The 19,343-nt window shown below is 40.8% G+C and overlaps 1 protein-coding gene across 6 annotated transcripts in view; it reads left to right on the forward strand.

Moving 5' to 3' along the window:
• The window catches only part of LRP1B (LDL receptor related protein 1B), a 2,031,260-nt gene that overhangs the window by 1,384,031 nt on the left and 627,886 nt on the right, over nt 1–19,343 (forward strand). For all 6 annotated transcript variants that reach the window (XM_068245873.1, XM_068245875.1, XM_068245874.1 and 3 more), the window contains exon 32: nt 9,799–9,948. In XM_068245873.1, coding sequence (XP_068101974.1) covers nt 9,799–9,948 — 150 coding nt within the window. The remainder of the gene's footprint in view (nt 1–9,798; nt 9,949–19,343) is intronic.

Consider the following 19,343-nt stretch of genomic DNA (forward strand, 5'->3'; position numbering starts at 1 on the left):
CATAAATGCACAGTTTCTTCATTGTGGTAGAATCAAAACAACTCTGCAAAAGAGTGGACCAAAATTTATGAACGGTGATACAAAACTCTGCTCTTCAGGCTTCAGAAAAGCATTTGGTTAAAATAACTTTGCTGCTATGGCCTCGTTCACATCAGGGACGTTACTGTGCGCTTTCCACAGCGCACTGCCCTGTGCGATCAGCAAGGTATTGATTTTTCCATGTAACTAAATGTAGCTGGTTCACATCTATGCGCTGCGCTGAGCAGCGTTACAAAAACGTAGTGTTGCATGCATTTCTGTGCGCTGAGATGTAAAGCGCACAGCAATGCAAGTGAATGGGTCCGCTTTTTTAGCGCATAGAAGCGCGTACAAGCGCATAGAAGCGCATGCGTTTTTTACCCCTAATTGGAGAAAAAAATACCTTTACATACAAAAACAAAGTTTTATTGACAACTGCTGCTGCTACAGTAAGCAAAACGTGTTTTAAAGAAGCGCAGCGCAACGCACAGAAACGCGCACTAAAGCGCGCACAAGCGCATGTGTTTTTTACCATGCGCTTTCACACGTTTTTTAGCGCAGCAGATGTGAACGAGGCCTAAAGGTAAATTGAAATGAGCATTAACCACTTGAGGACCATAGGCTTACACCCCCTAGTGAACAGGCTATTTTTTTTACAAGTTAGGCCACTGCAGCTTTAAGGCCTCACTGCAGGGCTGTGCAACCTAGCACACAAGTGATTTCTCCCCCCCCCCCTTTTCTGCCCACCAACTGAGCTTTCTGTTGGTAGGCTCTGATCCCTGCCGGCATGTTTTTTTTAATAATACATTTTACTATTTTTTAATTATTTTTATATCTCTCCCTCAATCCGCCAGCCAATCACAGCGATCGGCTAGCATAGGCATCAGTCTATGACAACCGATCACTTCTGTGCCTCCCAGGGGGACAGCAGTGTCACATAGCTGTTCCCAGTACAGAGCTTCCGTAGATCGCAGTGCTATACACTGTAAATAGACAGTGGTTTTGTAGTCTAACAGTCTCCTAGTGGCACTCCATCATCCAAGAGGAGATGCATGCGCATCGGGGTGCGCAATCTCCTGCAAAACCCTGACCCAGGACTTCACGCCAATTGCCGTTGAGTGGTCCTGGGGCTTGCGCCACATTCACGCCAATCGGCGTGGAGTGGTCGTCAAGTAGTTAAAAATTGTGCAGTGTGTTTTCTTTTATATTATAAAATTTGTTTGGATATCGGAAACCATGAAATGTTATGAAAAAACACTGAAACTCAGGACAGAGTCACATATATTTTTTAAACCACTGCAAACCTGCAGAGAACAATCGGGTCTACCTATTAGTTCCCAAGCAGGTCTGGAGACATTGCTCTTGTAAAAGACTACTCATTTAAAGAGAATCTGTACTGTCCGATTTGTACAATAAAAAAACATACACAATCAAATCACTGTGATCTCCTGGATCCCTCTTTGCCGTTTTCGTGGCTCCCCGCCGTGATCCTGACTTTTACGCCAGTTTTAGGCAGTGTTTACAAACAAAAAAACATGGTTGTTAACCAGGATGTGATGTATGTGTGTGTGTATATATATATATATATATATATATATATATATATATATATATATATATATATATATATATATTTATATATATATATATATATATATACAGTGGTGTGAAAAACTATTTGCCCCCTTCCTGATTTCTTATTCTTTTGCATGTTTGTCACACTTAAATGTTTCTGCTCATCAAAAACCGTTAACTATTACTCAAAGATAACATAATTGAACACAAAATGCAGTTTTGAATGATGGTTTTTATTATTTAGTGAGAAAAAAAACTCCAAATCTACATGGCCCTGTGTGAAAAAGTGATTTCCCCCCCTTGTTAAAAAATAACTTAACTGTGGTTTATCACACCTGAGTTCAATTTCTGTAGTCACCCCCAGGCCTGATTACTGCCACACCTGTTTCAATCAAGAAATCACTTAAATAGGAGCTATCTGACACAGAGAAGTAGACCAAAAGCACCTCAAAAGCTAGACATCATGCCAAGATCCAAAGAAATTCAGGAACAAATGAGAACAAAAGTACTGTAATTGAGATCTATCAGTCTGGTAAAGGTTATAAAGCCATTTCTAAAGCTTTGGGACTCCAGCGAACCACAGTGAGAGCCATTATCCACAAATGGCAAAAACATGGAACAGTGATGAACCTTCCCAGAAGTGGCCGGCCAACCAAAATTACCCCAAGAGCGCAGAGAAAACTCATCCGAGAGCCCACAAAAGACCCCAGGACAACATCTAAAGAACTACAGGCCTCACTTGCCTCAATTAAGGTCAGTGTTCACGACTCCACCATAAGAAAGAGACTGGGCAAAAACGAGCTGCATGGCAGATATCCAAGGTGCAAACCACTTTTAAGCAAAAAGAACATTAAGGCTCGTCTCAATTTTGCTAAAAAAAACATCTCAATGATTGCCAAGACTTTTGGGAAAATACCTTGTGGACCGACGAGACAAAAGCGGAACTTTTTGGAAGGTGCGTGTCCCGTTACATCTGGCGTAGAAGTAACACAGCATTTCATCAAAAGAACATCATACCAACAGTAAAATATGGTGGTGGTAGTGTGATGGTCTGGGGTTGTTTTGCTGCTTCGGGACCTGGAAGGCTTGCTGTGATAGATGGAACCATGAATTCTACTGTCTACCAAAAAATCCTGAAGGAGAATGTCCGGCCATCTGTTAGTCAACTCAAGCTGAAGCGATCTTGGGTGCTGCAGCAGGACAATGACCCAAAACACACCAGCAAATCCACCTCTAAATGGCTGAAGAAAAACAAAATGAAGACTTTGGAGTGGCCTACTCAAAGTCCTGACCTGAATCCTATTGAGATGTTGTGGCATGACCTTAAAAAGGCGGTTTATGCTAGAAAACCCTCAAATAAAGCTGAATTACAACAATTCTGCAAAGATGAGTGGGACAAAATTCCTCCAAAGTGCTGTAAAAGACTTGTTGCAAGTTATCGCAAACGCTTGATTGCAGTTATTGCTGCTAAGGGTGGCCCAACCAGTTATTAGTTTCTTTTTCACACAGGACCATGTAGGTTTTGAGTTTTTTTTCTCACTAAATAATAAAAACCATCATTTAAAACTGCATTTTGTGTTCAATTATGTTATCTTTGACTAATAGTTAACGTTTTTTTGATGAGCAGAAACATTTAAGTGTGACAAACATGCAAAAGAATAAGAAATCAGGAAGGGGGCAAATAGTTTTTCACACCACTATATATATATATATATATATATATATATATATATATATATATATATATAATCATGTTATAGTGTACTACAAGTTTCTATTACATAGTGAATTATCTGCACTCCAGTCAGGGATTCTCACAGTTTCTCAGCATGGGCAGCTCCCTCCCCCCTCAGACAAGCTAAAATTGAGAGCAGAGACCTGTCTGTGAGGGATAAACAAAGCACACACACAGAGCCTGCAGGGGGAGTGGAGGGGGCGTGCATAACTTCTCCCTATTACAGCAGAGGCAGTGCATTCCTCTCTGGGTCGACAAAGCTTGACACAGAAAAGAAGATTAGATATATTACAGAGACAGTGCAACTAGAAAAGGCTACAGTAATCCAGACCACATTAGAACAAGAATAGGAACTTATAGGATAGAAGAAATAAGGCTGAACATTTTGTTACAGAGTTTCTTTAAGTGAACGGTATCAGCAAGGGAAGAAACAGGGAGGTTTAGCTTACTGTCTAACACTATTCTACTCAAACATCCCTTAGATGAAGGTCAGTTTAAGATGATTACAATCTGAAACTCCCTACTACAAGTGGCTATTTGGGTGTGTGTTTGTTCTGTTTTTGTTTTTTTGTATCTGGTGGTGACAGATTTACTGTGCATCATACAATCAGACCTACCTTGTACTTTGAACAGGTGCAAACAAAAGTTTGGCAGGATGAAGATATCTTACTTAGCCCGGGGTAACATTTTTTTGTTTTAATCTCAAATAAATCAAATCCCTACTAGAGCTGTTAATGAACATTTGAAATTACAGCAGTAAAGAAATTGACCTGGAAGCTGATTTTGGCTAATGAGCTATGCGCAAGGAAGCGTTCTGAGAATACTTCACAGAGGAGCAATGATGACTTTGCCAAGTGTGGAAATCGGACCTCGACTGCACGCCTGTTCTTTAATATCAGCCTTACAGCAAGAGCCAGACAGTGATTAAAAACTCTAATAAGCTCCATCTTATAATGAATGTGCATTATTTGCCAATTAAATATGCCAGGGCTGTTTGTAATATATATTGGGAAGCTTTAATTACCGGAGTTATGCTTGCCTTAATGCTTCGTTGTGTATAACTAAGAGTTAAATAACTATGAAAGCAAGTTCACCTAAACGGGAAAAGCGAGATGCTAGCATAGCAATAAACTGTAAATTTATTATTCAGCTGCAACACTGGGATGCTTTCTTTTGAAATATGGCAAAGTGAATTAATTAAGGATCTGACCTAACCACTGCATCAACGATGATCCTCATCCAGTAATCTTTAGTCCAACTCCAAGCACAGATCTAGATAAACCATCAAAATAATCTTTCTTGGGACAGAAATTGAGTTTGCCCAAATTTTCCCACTGTCCCTGCTAAATCCTAAGCTAATAGAGATGGTCCGAATGGTTCGCACGCGAACGTATTCACGTGAATTTCGCTGGTTCGCGTTCACGATTGAACGCAAACTATATGCGAGTTTGACCCACCCCCTATACTACATCATTAGGGTCAGCTTTGACCCTCTACATCACAGTCAGCAGGCACAGGGTAGCCAATCAGGCTACACTCCCTCCTGGAGCCCCCCCCCCTTATAAAACGCAGGCAGTGTCAGCCATTTCACTCACTCATGTGGCTGCAGTAATTAGAGAAGGGAGAGAACCTGCCAACATAGGGAAAGCTTAGTTAGGCACTTGTGTTAGGCTTGTTAGGTTGCTCCTTCTTGCTGATTCTTATTGCTAAAAAGCACTCCTCATCCTCAACAGCTCCTTTGAGAGCTAATGTTGTTCTTGTGATCTATTTTTTTTCTGTGTGTGTCCCACAGACACTTGTGTTGCATATACAGCCCTGTCGGTCTTGGTAATTCCTACTGTGCCACTGCCAGGCCCAGCACATTAAGTGATTGCCTGTGTGTGTGACAGCTGCACATTTGTAATACCAATCACTGCATACCCACCTGTTCAGTGCACCTACCTACCTGCGTGAACGCATGCAGTTTTAAATAACCCCACCAGTCGCTGCATCTGTCCATGTTACCTGTGTGTGTGACAGCTGCACATTTGTAATACCAATCACTGCATACCTACCTGTTCAGTGCACCTACCTACCTACGTGAGCACATGCAGTTTTATATACCACCACCTGTCGCTGCACCTGTTTACGGTACCTGTGTGTGGGACAGCTGCACATTTGTAATACCAGTCACAGCATACCTGTTCACTGCACCTGTTTTATATATCAGTCCGTGCATCACTGTTAACTGCACCTGTTTAACCACACATTGTTGTACCAGCAGTCACTGCAACCTGTTCACTACACCTGTGTAGCCACACCTTGTTGTACCAGCAGTCACTGCAACCTGTTCACTGCACCTTTGTAACCGTACATTGTATTAGTCAAGTCAGTGCATATCTTACACTTCATCCCTCCCAATATGGACAAAACAAGAGGCAGAGCCAAAGGCAGGCCACCTGGCATGTCTGTTCGAGGTTGCACTGTCGTGATTTCGTGCGGCCCTCGACCAAAGGACAATGTTCAGAAGAAGGCACGTGCCATAAACCCCCAATATTGTCAGGACGTAGTTGACTATTTAACACAGAACACCTCATCTTCCTCAGATTCCACATGGAAGCGAGACATATCTTCCTACTCCTGCTCTGATTCTGGCACCCCACTTAACACTCCGTCGGCAGCCATCACCAAAGTGCCATCATCACAGGGCTCAGCTGTGTGGAAATTTTTTTGTTTGTCTGCCTCAGATAAGAGCAATGGCATCTGTACTCTCTGCCACCGAAAATTGAGCCATGGAAATACCAAGACCCACGTAGGGACAACTACCTTATGAAGGCACATGATTACAAAGCACAAACTGCAATGGGATGACCACCTGTGGAAAAGCAGCACACAAAAGCAAAGCCACACACCGCTGTGGAAGATACCAGGCCGCAATTATTTCTCAAAAAAGGAGATACCTAAACTGTACCGTGATGTTAGGCAAGTGGTGACATCTCTGGCACACAGCGTTGGGTCAAGGGTCCATCTGACCACGGATGCCTGGTCTGCAAAGCATGTTCGGGCCTGCCCAAAGACTAAGTCAGTCCCCACACACAGTATTTCTGCCTGCAGGCCGTGTGACTGCCTGCCCCAAGACTAAGTCGGTCCCCACACAGCATCTCTGCCTGCAGGCCACTTGACTGCAGGACTCCAGGCAAATTCCTGAATTTTTAAGGCCACTGCTAGTAGCGGCCGCTATAATAATTTTTCTGGTGCGTGTACATGCCTGCCTAATTTTTCTGGCTGCACTGCAGCTGCAACAACAAAACAAAAGGCATGTACACGTGTCAATTCCCCATCATGATTGTTACCTTGCTGCGGTGAAGGGGCTTGCGTATCACAATGAAGCAATGACTGCCGGCTATATGAGTGTCTCGGGGGGGGGCACACTCAAGATAATAAGGTCGTTGCTTTATTGTGGACAGACCAAATTCGATCAGCTGGACAGTCACTGTTGTTCTGGCATTGAGCTACCTCAGCCTGGCGACCACTTTTCCTCCTGATACTGTGCAAAGCATGATGGGATTTCTGATGATGTTGTTCTTATTGCTTAGCAACTGGGAGGGGTGATTAGGACACAGGACAGTTGGAACTGTGTCTCATGCTCCCTGTCACCTTCTTTCAACCAAAAAGATGGCTGCCCTCATGAAATCACAAACCTTTGCCTGTTCTTTTAGGACAGGGTGGGTAATATTACCTATCTATTTTAATTACCATAACTAATGTAACTTAATAACAGTATGTTTGTTTAGGCTGAAGTTCCTCTTTAAGCTGTACTGCTGTAGCAGCGCAGCGCAGCTTAGTGATTCAACCCCTTTATGCACTGTTAGTCATTGCTATACAGCATGATTATAATGTTGTCTATGTTCATTAAGCAGCAATCCTCAAGTCAAAATCTGTGTAGGTAATATCTACCTTTGCTAACAAAAATCAATTCTCATAGCTTAGCAAGCAGACTGATCCTTTTTGGGTTTTGGTTGCCTTATTGCAATAACACATTTGTCCGCAAGGTGGAGGGGTTCTTCTTAAATGATTGGGAAATCCATTAATTTGTGTTCATCCCCCCAAAAAAATGAAATCCAATATTTTTTGTATGATTCATTATTTTTATCTGAAAAAAAAATGTTTTGGTCTGTGGCTTTGCAGACTAACTTTAAATTGTGTTAAGGCTATAGGCGTAGACTGATTTGTTTTCAGATATGCTTAAATGGGTAATCTAAAATAAGTTTAAAGTGTTATTATACACTAATTTCATCTATGACCTAAACACAACCAATTTTTCCATATTTAATAAAAAAAAAAAATTCCCTGAGGCCCTGCCTTTGTAGATATTTTTCTATATGGACATTTGGACACTTGGGACTTTGGGGTTTTTCTATGCCACAGATATGGCCCTACTGGCATACAACATGAGCAGTATATCCAGAATAAAATTTGTCCCATTAATTGAGATATCGCCAAACCGCCCCCCCCCCTCCAAAAAGCATAACCTCAGCCGAGGACGGTACCTGCGCTCCAACAATTATCTCTGCCACTCCTGGGTCAATCCTGGTAGGACAGCCCCTACCTACTTACATAATGACGGATATATTCAATTACACCTGCAACATAACTGCTCCCCTCATGTCTAGGTGCTCAGATTCCCACGCAGGAAGTACTCCACTGGGCCTTAAAGGGAACCTAAACTGAGAAGGATATGGATTTGTCCTTTTAAAATAATACCAGTTGCCTGGCTCTCCTGCTGATCCTGTGTCTCTAATACTTTTAGTCACAGCCCCTCAACAAGCATGCAGACCAGGTGCTCTGACTAAAGTCAGACTGGATTAGCTGCATGCTTGTTTTAGGTGTGTGATTCAGCCACTACTACCGCCAAAGAGATCAGCAGGAAAGCCAGGTCACTGGTATTGTTTAAAAGGAAACATCCTTATCCCTCTCAGTTAAGGTTCCCTTTAAGCTACATACTCACCGCACGACCAAGGAAGATGAATCCCAAAGACAACCCATGATGACGAGCATCCCCAATCCATCTTAATGGTGGCGGGTATGCACGACATCACGTGATGGAACAGAAAGGGCATGAACGAGACTTCAAGCGATCGCTGTACTTTGTGCAGAGACGTTGGGGATCTTATATATCCAATTGGCTGTGACAGTCGTTTGTGCCGACATTGCTAAATGTCATTTGCGCAATTGCGTGCCTGTAGCCATGTAGCGAGATTGTTGTAACAACTGCTCATCATTCAAAAATAAGTCGCCAGTCATTGGGAAAATCATTGGAAAAATCGCGAGGTGGGTATGGGCCTTAAGCAGGTAAAAGGTGAAAATGAACTCTTCCTCTGTTCAAAATCAAAACCTCCTATAGTTGCGAACCCCCCTACTACCATAACCTTTGGCCTACTTGGCTGACATTCCTGTACTTCATTCACTTCAAAAGTTCCTACAGGACAACCATGTTCAATATCCATTCCCTATTTCAATACTGATTGACTCTGCATTACTTTTCTTGTTGTAATGTTGTAAACTGTTAAGTAAAAAAAGATAACCCCCCCCCCCAAAAAAAAAAGAAACTTACATACTAGTCATACACCTAACAGTACTGCACTATCGGGCTCGCAGTCTCTTTATTACTTTAGCAACAGAACAGAGGCGCCAAAAGGATAAAAACAGCTAAAATAGTTAAAAATAGAGGACACAGCGGTGGACTTACCTCCTCCAAGTAAACAAAGTGGTAGGTCAGGAGTGGCACACCTTTCCAAACGTCAAAGATGGGTGCATACATAACCTGGGTGTCAAGCCACACCCAATTCGTAACAAAGTCCAAAGTCGGTTAGCACACCAATTTATAAATTCCGAAGTATGTATTCTTCACATCACAAGTCAACACACAGATTGACAATTGTTTCATGGAGGGCCCCCTTCATCAGAAAGTGCAGACTATCCGAATATTCATATAGTCTGCACTTTCTGATGAAGGGGACCCTCCGTGGCCCTGAAACAATTGTCAATCTGTGTGTTGACTTGTGAAGAATAAATACTTCGGAATTTATAAATTGGTGTGCTAACCGACTTTGAACTTTGTTGTTACCTCCTCCAAGCAGACACAAGATATTGTCGATTTTGTGGATCAAAGCAATTTATTTACATACTCCAAAAATTCAGTGCAACACGTTTCACAGGCTTCATCAGCCAATATAGACAAAGCATATAACACTGAAGGTCTAGATTACACCAAGCGTTTCTTAGTTACTTTAGGTGACCCTGGGTATTATTGACTGTTGGAATCACCGACATCTAGCCTTACATATGGTAGGACAGCCATCAGTACTGCTCTACCGACAACCAATTTTTTTTCTTACAATATATTTGTCTGTTATATTTAATGTTTAGTTAATTTAGTGCATTATGTGATCATGCCAGCAATGCTCATTCTCTCTCTATTGTACTTACAGGCTTATCAATAGACTATGCAGACAACAAACTGTACTGGATCAGCTCGGGTAATGGAACAATAAATAGATGCAACCTAGATGGCAGTAATTTAGAAGTAATAGACTCATTGAAGAAGGAATTAACAAAACCAACAGCGCTGACTATCGTGGGTAAGTGCGGTTATACAACTTGGGAGGTATTCTATTGATTGACTTGTGATTCATAATGGCTTGGTGCACAGTACACTCCTGTCGATAAAGGCATTTAACCAGTGCTGTCTGGTGTCTGATACTGTAGTATTGCAATGTTTTTGTGTCTAAAAATGGTCATACTGTCATACAGCAGACCTCAAAATATATATCATTTTTTAAATAAGATATATCTTGGTATTAGTAAGTAGCATTGTTCTCTTTTTTTATTTATTTATTTATTTTACTTTACATTTTTAATAAAGTTTTCAACAAATACAAACATTGTAATGAAGGATTCATTTTAGTAGATTACAATTATAAATATAGTGAACTAAACAGTGTATATTAGGGTATACATTGCCATAAAGTAAAACAGCTTGTTGTGGTAGTTTAATACTATACTTTGATAGAACATTTCAGAACAAAAAGGTTTAGTTACGTTAGGACTATGTGAGAACTAAGATTCTCTAACTACTCACACATATTTTGTTCCTAGAATTTGGTAGCTTATATGAAAAGTATAGATCTATAAAAGGAAGTCGTTAAAGGAAGGAGAAAACTAGAAAGAAAGGAATATCAGCCTAATTTCTTTTATTTGGTGTGTCTGCCACAGATCCAGTGCACATAAAGGATATGTTTAATATAACATGTTGATTACTTATGGGTAATGAGTGATGAATAATCAGTAATAGGTGATGGGTAAGTGGGTAGGGGTCCTAATTAGGAAGTTCGAATATAAATCTGGTGTTTATAGAATTATTTTTGCCTCTCCACATTTTTTTCCAATCCTAGATTATATTCAGTGATTTGTGGCATTGTTCTCTTTAAACGTAAACACATACAGTAAGCAATCTTTAAAAAAGTAAACATGTAATTTGTTAAAAAATACTCCACTTAAATTGGACCTGAACTCTTGCACAGGACAGAATAAAAACATCGAGAAATGCAGCCTGCATGTAGTTGGAGAGTTTAGCCTGTCTATTCCCCCTTATCTGTGACTATTCACTGCTGCAATTTGATCTTTTCAGCTGGGCCAGCTCAGGAAACTCCTCAGTTATGGCAGAGCTGCTAATTTGTAAACACAGGATGTTAACCCTATGTCTGCTTCCATGAAAGCAAGAAGTAGACGCACTCCATATTTATTGCAGGATTTGCATCTGCTGTATCAAATGTTTTTTTTTTCTTTTAAGGTTATTATGCTGTTGTTGATTATCTTTTAAGAGCAGAAAGGAAGATCTGACTTCAGGTCCACTTTAAGGAATAACAATAGTCAATGAAATGCGAATACTTTTCAGTTGATGCAAATTCTATGTTAATTACAGTATATGCAGCTTGGAATTGGATAAAGTAGCTGATAACTCCGTGGAATGCAGTTAAACAAAATGATGGTAAATTAGGACTTTATGGTGTACCTGATGTGACATGATGAGATTAGCATGGGTACATATAGTACTAAGACTAACTTACTAAGATACTTACTAAGAATGTGTGTGTGTTTCCTTATTTTTTTCCCCTGCAAGGATTAGTAAATTATGCATCTTCTGTGTAGCTGGAGAAGTTAAACAGAAGCAACAACTCTCCTAAAAAGCAATTCAAAGCCAAAATATTTGTATCTGCCTGAGCAAACACTCCTGATGACGGGATAGTGCTTAAAAGTTAAAAGGGTCATTATTTTTTTCTGTGAGGGAGCTGAATGATCCAGATTTTCCATCACACTGGCATGGCTACTGTGTACACTTTAGAGTTAGCATCTAATGCCTTTAATTGAAAATAAGAGTATCAGACTCCAGGAAAATTGAATTTACCATTTCATTCATACATACTGTACTATTGATTATCTCATACGTTTCTTTTGAGTTCAAGATCCCTTTAAAGTCTGCTATAAAAACATTTCCCAACTATTAAAAAAAAAAAAAAAAAATCTGCTTGCTTATAAAGTTTTCAGTCTCCGGCCACCAATTACATTTTTAAAGGAAAAAAAATCAACAGGAAATATCCAACCAAATAAATCATATCCAACTGCAAGACTGAGCAGCAAAGGATGCCATGATAGATCTTGGCATGTCCAGTTAGATAAAAATGGGAACAAAACCAGCAAAAGGAACTATACGCCTATAAAGTATGAGACCAGCACTAAATAATTAAGAACCATAGTAGTATCACCATCTGTGATCATGGGAACAGTATAAGCAACTAGCAGCTGACCATGTCAAAGATTGAAGACCCTGGACATTGGAAACCACACTAATAATTTATTCCTAGATAGACTATTGTGAAAATGATTCAAACTAGTACAGTCGCACTCATTTCTTGTTTTCTCTGAGCCTCGGGGAAAGTGTGGAAACACAAAATACTGTCATACGAGATCTTTTTCACATCCAAAGCTTCTCGGGTTGTTGTATTGGATATCTCTTGGAATTAAGAGGTATTGTAGTCTGCAGTTTCCAGATCTTCAATATTTGATGTAAAGATACCCTGACATTCAGCAAACCTGTTAAATCCAACACAATGAGCCCCAAACACTGTCCAGTCCCATCCACTGGCAGTATATCCTATATAGGGATTTAGTATACAAAGGGACGAGGATCACCGACCCAAAATAGACGTATTCAAAAACACAAATAGTCCCTCTCTTTCATGTCATATGGATAAACTAGAGTCCACAACAATAGCAGTATCTTAGAATTCGTTATTATTTTACAACAATCATGATTAAAAACAATAAAAAGCAATATAGATCCCAAGGCCTATATCCATCCATTGAATCAATAATTCATGCTTCATAATTAGTCTGCTCAGCTCTAAAGTTCTCAGAAACAGCAGCACATTGCTCCAATAATATGTGCCCCACCAACAATAACTAACAATAACCAATAAGGTGGGTCACTGGGTCAATATTGCTTCTGATCAGGGAACAGTTAATAATAAAGTTATATAACATGTAATGTATTCACATTTAAATGATACGCTGGTATGGAATATAATAGGTGCAAAATTATGCAAGATAAAGTGCTAGTGCCGATTGTCTGTAAATAACAGGTCCTGTTACCAGTGATAGATTAGTGCAATATATCTAAATATAAAGTACTAGTGCCTGAAAACTATGGCTTCAATTCATCAAGCATTACCGCATTCGGTAATGCTGAAAACAGCTGAGTTAACGGAGGACTTAAGAAAATGTTAATTCATCAAAGCTGTTACCGAATGAGAAGCTGAAATGACAGAGCAATGAGATAAATTACCGACTTGTGCTCAACACATGTCAGCAAATGTCAGTAAATGTTAATTCATCAAGGTTACCACATTCGCTAGCACATTCGGTGTTTATCTCCAGCTCTCCCCTGTCCTTACAGGCTTCGAAAGCCTTCTGTGTGAATGTTTTCATGATTAACAGGAGCAGGCAGCCAATAGAAACAGCCCCTGTTCTCCTGCAAGTGCCGCTGATAGGTGCTGATAGGTCACAGGCTTCTTCACACAGGCTTTCAGACCCCCCAGGCAGTGAGCAGAGAGAATGGGACAAAAGATATCCCCAGATGTCCTTCGGTCGGTCGTTAAACCCTTTGAGTCCCTGTTTGAATATGCAAAGATGCAAGTGGTGAAATCACCAAGCATGGCATTTGTAATGTCTCCAGGAAGTTTATCTACGTTGTGGCAAATAAGTAAAATGTTAAACACTGATGGACAGATTCAGAGCAGCAGAGGCAGTATAAGTAACAGTAAATATAACACGTTTACATGTAAAGGGATGTCTGGATGCCTTCTATTGTTATCAGCTTGTAACAACACAGAGACATTCCAAGCTGCTCTGCACCACTCTGCTGTTATCTAACAGCCTTTGATGAACTGAAGCTGTAGTACTTCGGTAACTTAACGAACCTCTACCACACATGTGAAAATATTGATGAATCAGCACAGTGAAGTGTAAAATACCGAATGCGGTATTTTAAGGACTGGGATTTTGTTATCGAACACCCTTTGATGAATTGAAGCCAAAGTCCTGAATAGGACTGCATCATGTGATATACCAGGATTAACCACTTCTCTACCACATGGTTTTTCACCTAAAAACCACAACAATTTTCACATTTAAGAGAGGCAAGGGTTAATGGGCTTAATGGGGGGTATAATTTATTTAAAAAAAAAACTCACTGATGCTGATCAGTCAGTAATGCTGTGTTAGTTATCTGAGATCCTCTCAGGAGTGATCTCAGTAACTGTAACAGCATAGTGACTGATACAATGTTTACACACATTCTGCATGAATGAGCACCGTCATTGGCTTTGTGAACACAGGTTCACATCAGCCAATCACGGACCAGCGGGTGCCCGACGCGTATGCACATCCGCGTGCACGCGGATGCGAACGCGCATGCGATCGCGAACACGAACGCGCACAGCAGCAAAATAAACAGGAGTTGCCTATCTACGCCCCTGTGACTCAGGTGAAGTTTAAAGGGGCGTAGATAAGCGTGGCAGAGGTTGTTAAGTGGTTAAACAAACAAAACAAAGCCAAAGCCAACCGTGCAAAAAATATAAACAGCCAAAACCAAGAGAACCAGAATCAGGGAGTCCGAAACCACAGTGTAATAAGCCACACCAGGGTATTTGAAACAGTAAAGAGAGTAAATATGCCGGTATATTAGGTCAAGAAGCAGCGCAGAGCTTACCGAGGTATGAGAGATGGAAAAAGCCATGGGGGTCAACGATCCTACCGGTTACGCCGAAGCTACCTCAGGGATCACCCCTGAGGTAGCTTCGGCGTAACCGGTAGGATCATTGACCCCCATGGCTTTTTCCATCTCTCATTTCAGTTCTGTTCATTTCCTGCAACTTGATTACTGCATGTAGTGATCTTTACTGTATACCATCACCCCAAGCTGCTTTGGTAGTCTGTTGTACTGGTCCAAGGTCTATCCCATAGAGCCATATGAATCCCTGCCTTGCACTGATAAGGACCAAACGTCCGAAACAAGCTGTCTGCATGTTGGGTTGATGTGGCTCTGTAATATGTATGTGCTATAGGCTTACTAGACAACAGTGGTTCTGGATGTAAGCCTGGCTTCAGGGCCATACAGAGATCATTTGCATATTCAGATGTGGTGCATTGTGGGTAACTACAGTTGTTCACTTAAAGCTGAATTAATCAGCTCTTCATTGAGTCTTCATCTAATCTAGGGATGGTCGGAATTGCCGAATTCCAAAGCCGACAAAATTGCAAATTTTGCATTGAATTCCGCAAATTTGGAAGTTTGCAAAAACTGCCAAATTGCTAGTGCATATATAATTTTGCATGAAATATAAGATTACGTATTATTACTAATTGTTAGTGCAAATTTGCATACATACTGTATGTTCACAATAGATTACAATTTCACTTAGAATTTTCCTTTTTAACAAAGAATTTTCATATTGTTTTTCAAATATTTTTTGCATTTTTTAATGCATGTCCCTTTATCATGCTCAGTAGACATTTTTCCCTTAAAATAAAACAAAAAACAAAACAAAACCATGCACCCACTAAATAACCTAATTACGCACTGCCTGTACATATACTGTATACTTCCCCCACCTCTTGTTTCCACCCCATTCCTTTAGATTGTAAGCTCGCAAGGGCAGGGCTCTCACCCTTTTGTGTCATGGAATGTTATTAATTTAATTGCTTGCACTCTGTTAGACATTTTATACATTTTAGTCATCATGTTAAATCAAATTGTAATCAGCAGTGCTGTCCCTTGTTTGTTTTCTTACATTGTACAGCGCCACGGAATATGTTGGCGCTTTATAAATAAATAATAATAATAATAATAATAAAGGCTTAAAATGTAAACAGCAGAGTTCCAAGAATTCCAAATTCCAACTTTAAACTCGAAATTGCAAAATTCCGATGCAAAAGTCAGAATTTGGAATTCTAAAAAAAACCTGATCTGATCATTCCAGCAAAAACAATCCACATTGTATGTGATATTCAGCCACAACATATTTGTATTACATGTACTGTATGAACTATCACCAGGTTGTATGTGGCCTCCTCAGTTTTCTGTGTTACGTTGTTACCAGAGCCACCAAAGGGTCCACCTTAAATATCTCAGCTACTTCTAGCAGCGCTTAGAGCACAGCTCCACAAATTTTGGTGGCTGGAGCTGTAGTTCCATTATCATCACCTGATTTGTCCTCCCCAAAAAGGCTTGCTCTGTCGGGCAGCTTCATATTCATAGCTTCTTGAAATCAAAATGTCAATTACAGCACCTGCGACCACAGGAGGGGTCTGATGCGCTCCATTTGCATTCCAAGTAACGTTCCACTTCACTACCATGCTTCCTCCTTCAACCCAGAAGGAGGAAGCATGGTAGTGACATGGAAAGCAACTTGGAACGTGATGTAGGATGTGATTGGAGTGCTTCAGATCAGATGGCTACATGGGTATGTTACCACCCCCCATCCCCCACAGTCACAGGTGCTGTAATTAACATTTTGAATTCCAGTAGCTACAAGTATGTACAGTAGCTACTTGAAAGAGCAAGCCTAATCCCCAACATCCTTAGAGGGTAGTCTGGACTTTTTAGGCTGGCTGAGTAAACATACTGCCTGACTTTACTGTACTAACTATGTAGACATACCAGACAATTGTATTAGACAAACCTCCTGGCCTGGTGTTGTAGTCCTGTCATTGGTTAGCTAGTGCTGGACAGGCCATGCTTAACTATTCTTTAGCACTGGTCTGACCTTTTCTGGCTTGTATTGGCCTAACCTTGTTGGGCTAGTGCTGACCTTGTCTGGTACCTGGCTTGATGTTGACCATGGGTACTATCATTTGGTGAAGCATTGCTGAGCTGGTGCTGGCTGCATCACTGGCTTCTGGACTGACTTATCATCGCAAGTATGATGCTGGTGCAACACATTCATCTAAATATGCCTGGAGTGACTCATGAGAAGAATTGAGAAACAGAGTTTACACATCGCCACCTATGCCACTGTGACATATACATGTGTCAAATCAAACAGACTGAAAACTGCTGTGCTGCGTTATTAAACTGCTGATGGCAACCAAAATTGGGCATGCTTATTCACTTGGTTTGGCATTTTGGATTGCATTATAACATGTAAGATCTCCAGAGGTTCTCCAGCGGGGGAAACGTCTGACTTGCAAAATTTTAACTTGTAAAATAAATTATTTAGTGTAATTGGCCGGTGTTTTCGTTGCCAAATGTTGTGTCCTTATTAATTCCCGACACAACAAGAATACATTGAATTATTTTAGGAAAGCACTTGACAGTAGGCTCTGAAAAATGCAAAACTGCAGTAGGGTACCCAAGACTCCAGTTTTCAGCTCAGTCCTCAAGGGCTACCAATAATTTCTCTAATTAATAATAATTAACCAGTATTCCTGTCTCTAATTATCTCCCAGACAGCTTGCCAGTTGTGCCCTCAGGGCTGAGCTTGGATCTTCCTCATCTTTGAAACCTCCATGTGGTCTGTTGAGGCATTCAACCAACAGCTTGCGAAAAAATAAATGTTTACTAGTTTTATGAGATTCACATCAAATTTGTATTTGCTTTAGGCTAAGTGGTGGGAGGCCGGAACTTTTCCACTCAGTGACAAATTCAGTAATTCAGCGCGTGATTGTTCCACCGTGTGTCATTATGGCAGGGTGGTTACCAGATTGTAGCAGGCTTTGGGATGGTGTGCGCAGGCATTTGTGTTTTGCTTCTCTCGTGTATTTCTGAAGGACCAGAATTGCAGCATTAGAATTATGAAATAGATCATAGCCACAATATTTATACATTTGGGGCATCTAGCTTGAAGGTTCATAAATGCCCCAAATGTTTAAATATTGTGGCTCTCGTATTGCTTTTTTAGCATTTTTAACTTCACATACACTGTCACTTTAAATCACTTTGCTCGCTGCCCTGGTTTGCGGTGAGAGCCACTGTGCGTTTTTTTTATTGGTCACTTATACCTTGGGATATGCCGTTCTTGTATTGCACTGGGTCATGCTTTTAAATGTATTGACCTAGTGCAAGCATCTTGCCCAGGAGTTTTCTGTAATGTATGCAGCAATTGATTTGCATCGGACCAGCTAGGATGGATGAATACTTCCGCCCTTTGAAGCGCATAGCGGCTCCTCCCGTCTCCAGGGCGACTAGCCTTTGTTTCACAGGAGGTGACATCACCGGAAGGGGCGGAGTTTTACTCTGCATTTAGACCGGCCGATTCACTTCCTCACTTCAGTGGTACGCAGCGTGACCAAGCGTCATACTGACGCAAAATGGCCGTCGCTCCTCCACCTAGTGTCTGACACCCACCTCCAACACCGCTCACCCTATTCATGCTGGACACATAAGCGATGCTTAGCATCATACCCACGCCACTCTGCATTGATTTATCAAATGCCTTGGATGTTTGTTTATGAATTTGGATTGTCGCTATTTGCAAGTAAACTAGTGAGACGGAAGGTGCACGCCTATTGCCTTTTTTCTTGTACAGAGACTGTATTGGTGCTTTTCTTGTGTGTGTTGAGCGGAGCACACGTCTCAGTGACAGTGACCATCATTGAACAGACAACGGGGTTAAAGGGGAGTGGAAGATATATTTCCTGTGCAAACTCTCGGCTCACTGACGCCTGCATGTGGGAAGTGTGACCTTTGGTTCTCTCCATCTGCCTTCCCAGTGTTTGCCTTTGAGGTAACCCTGTTTTGTGAGTATTATTCCATTTGACATATTTTCTATCTCCAGATACATTAACCTACTGCACTATATTGGGCTCTCAGGTGTTTCTTCTTTTTGTTTTACAGGAGTGTGTTTCTGCTTCTAAATTATATGCCCTGCCTATTTTAATATGTCTTCTATAGTGAGGTACCACATAACACCCTTTTTTGTTTGCCTTAATACTGCATGTAGCAGGTTTGCGTTAAGCGCTAATCATGAAACGCCGTTGATTGGGGCAGTGAGATCACTGCCGTATAGTTAACAATACACTAGCGCTTTAAAAAGAAGCCATTGGTAAATGCCCGCTAATCGCCCCAGTGTGAATGGGACCTAACATCATTTTCCTTTTTTTACAACAAGTGCTCTTTAACCACTTTATCCAGAAGTCAGTAGATATACGTCCTCTGTGACTTCATCTAAGCCACAAGTCAGTAGATATACGTCCTCTGTGACTTCACCTAAGCCACAAGTCAGATATACGTCTTGTAGCAGAAGCAGTGCTGGGCAGGATTGGGCTGACTCCTGTGCACATTTCTGGCACTATCTGATGCAGCACTAATTGGTGAATGGGAATATATGTTTCCTGAGCTAATGAGATTGATTTTTACTATTAAAAATACTTTTATTTTCTCATTTCATAGTGAAAAATACACACTGTAGCATTATTT

The sequence above is a fragment of the Hyperolius riggenbachi genome, chromosome 7, assembly GCF_040937935.1.
Source record: "Hyperolius riggenbachi isolate aHypRig1 chromosome 7, aHypRig1.pri, whole genome shotgun sequence".
In the NCBI taxonomy this organism is placed as follows: Eukaryota; Metazoa; Chordata; class Amphibia; order Anura; family Hyperoliidae; genus Hyperolius; species Hyperolius riggenbachi.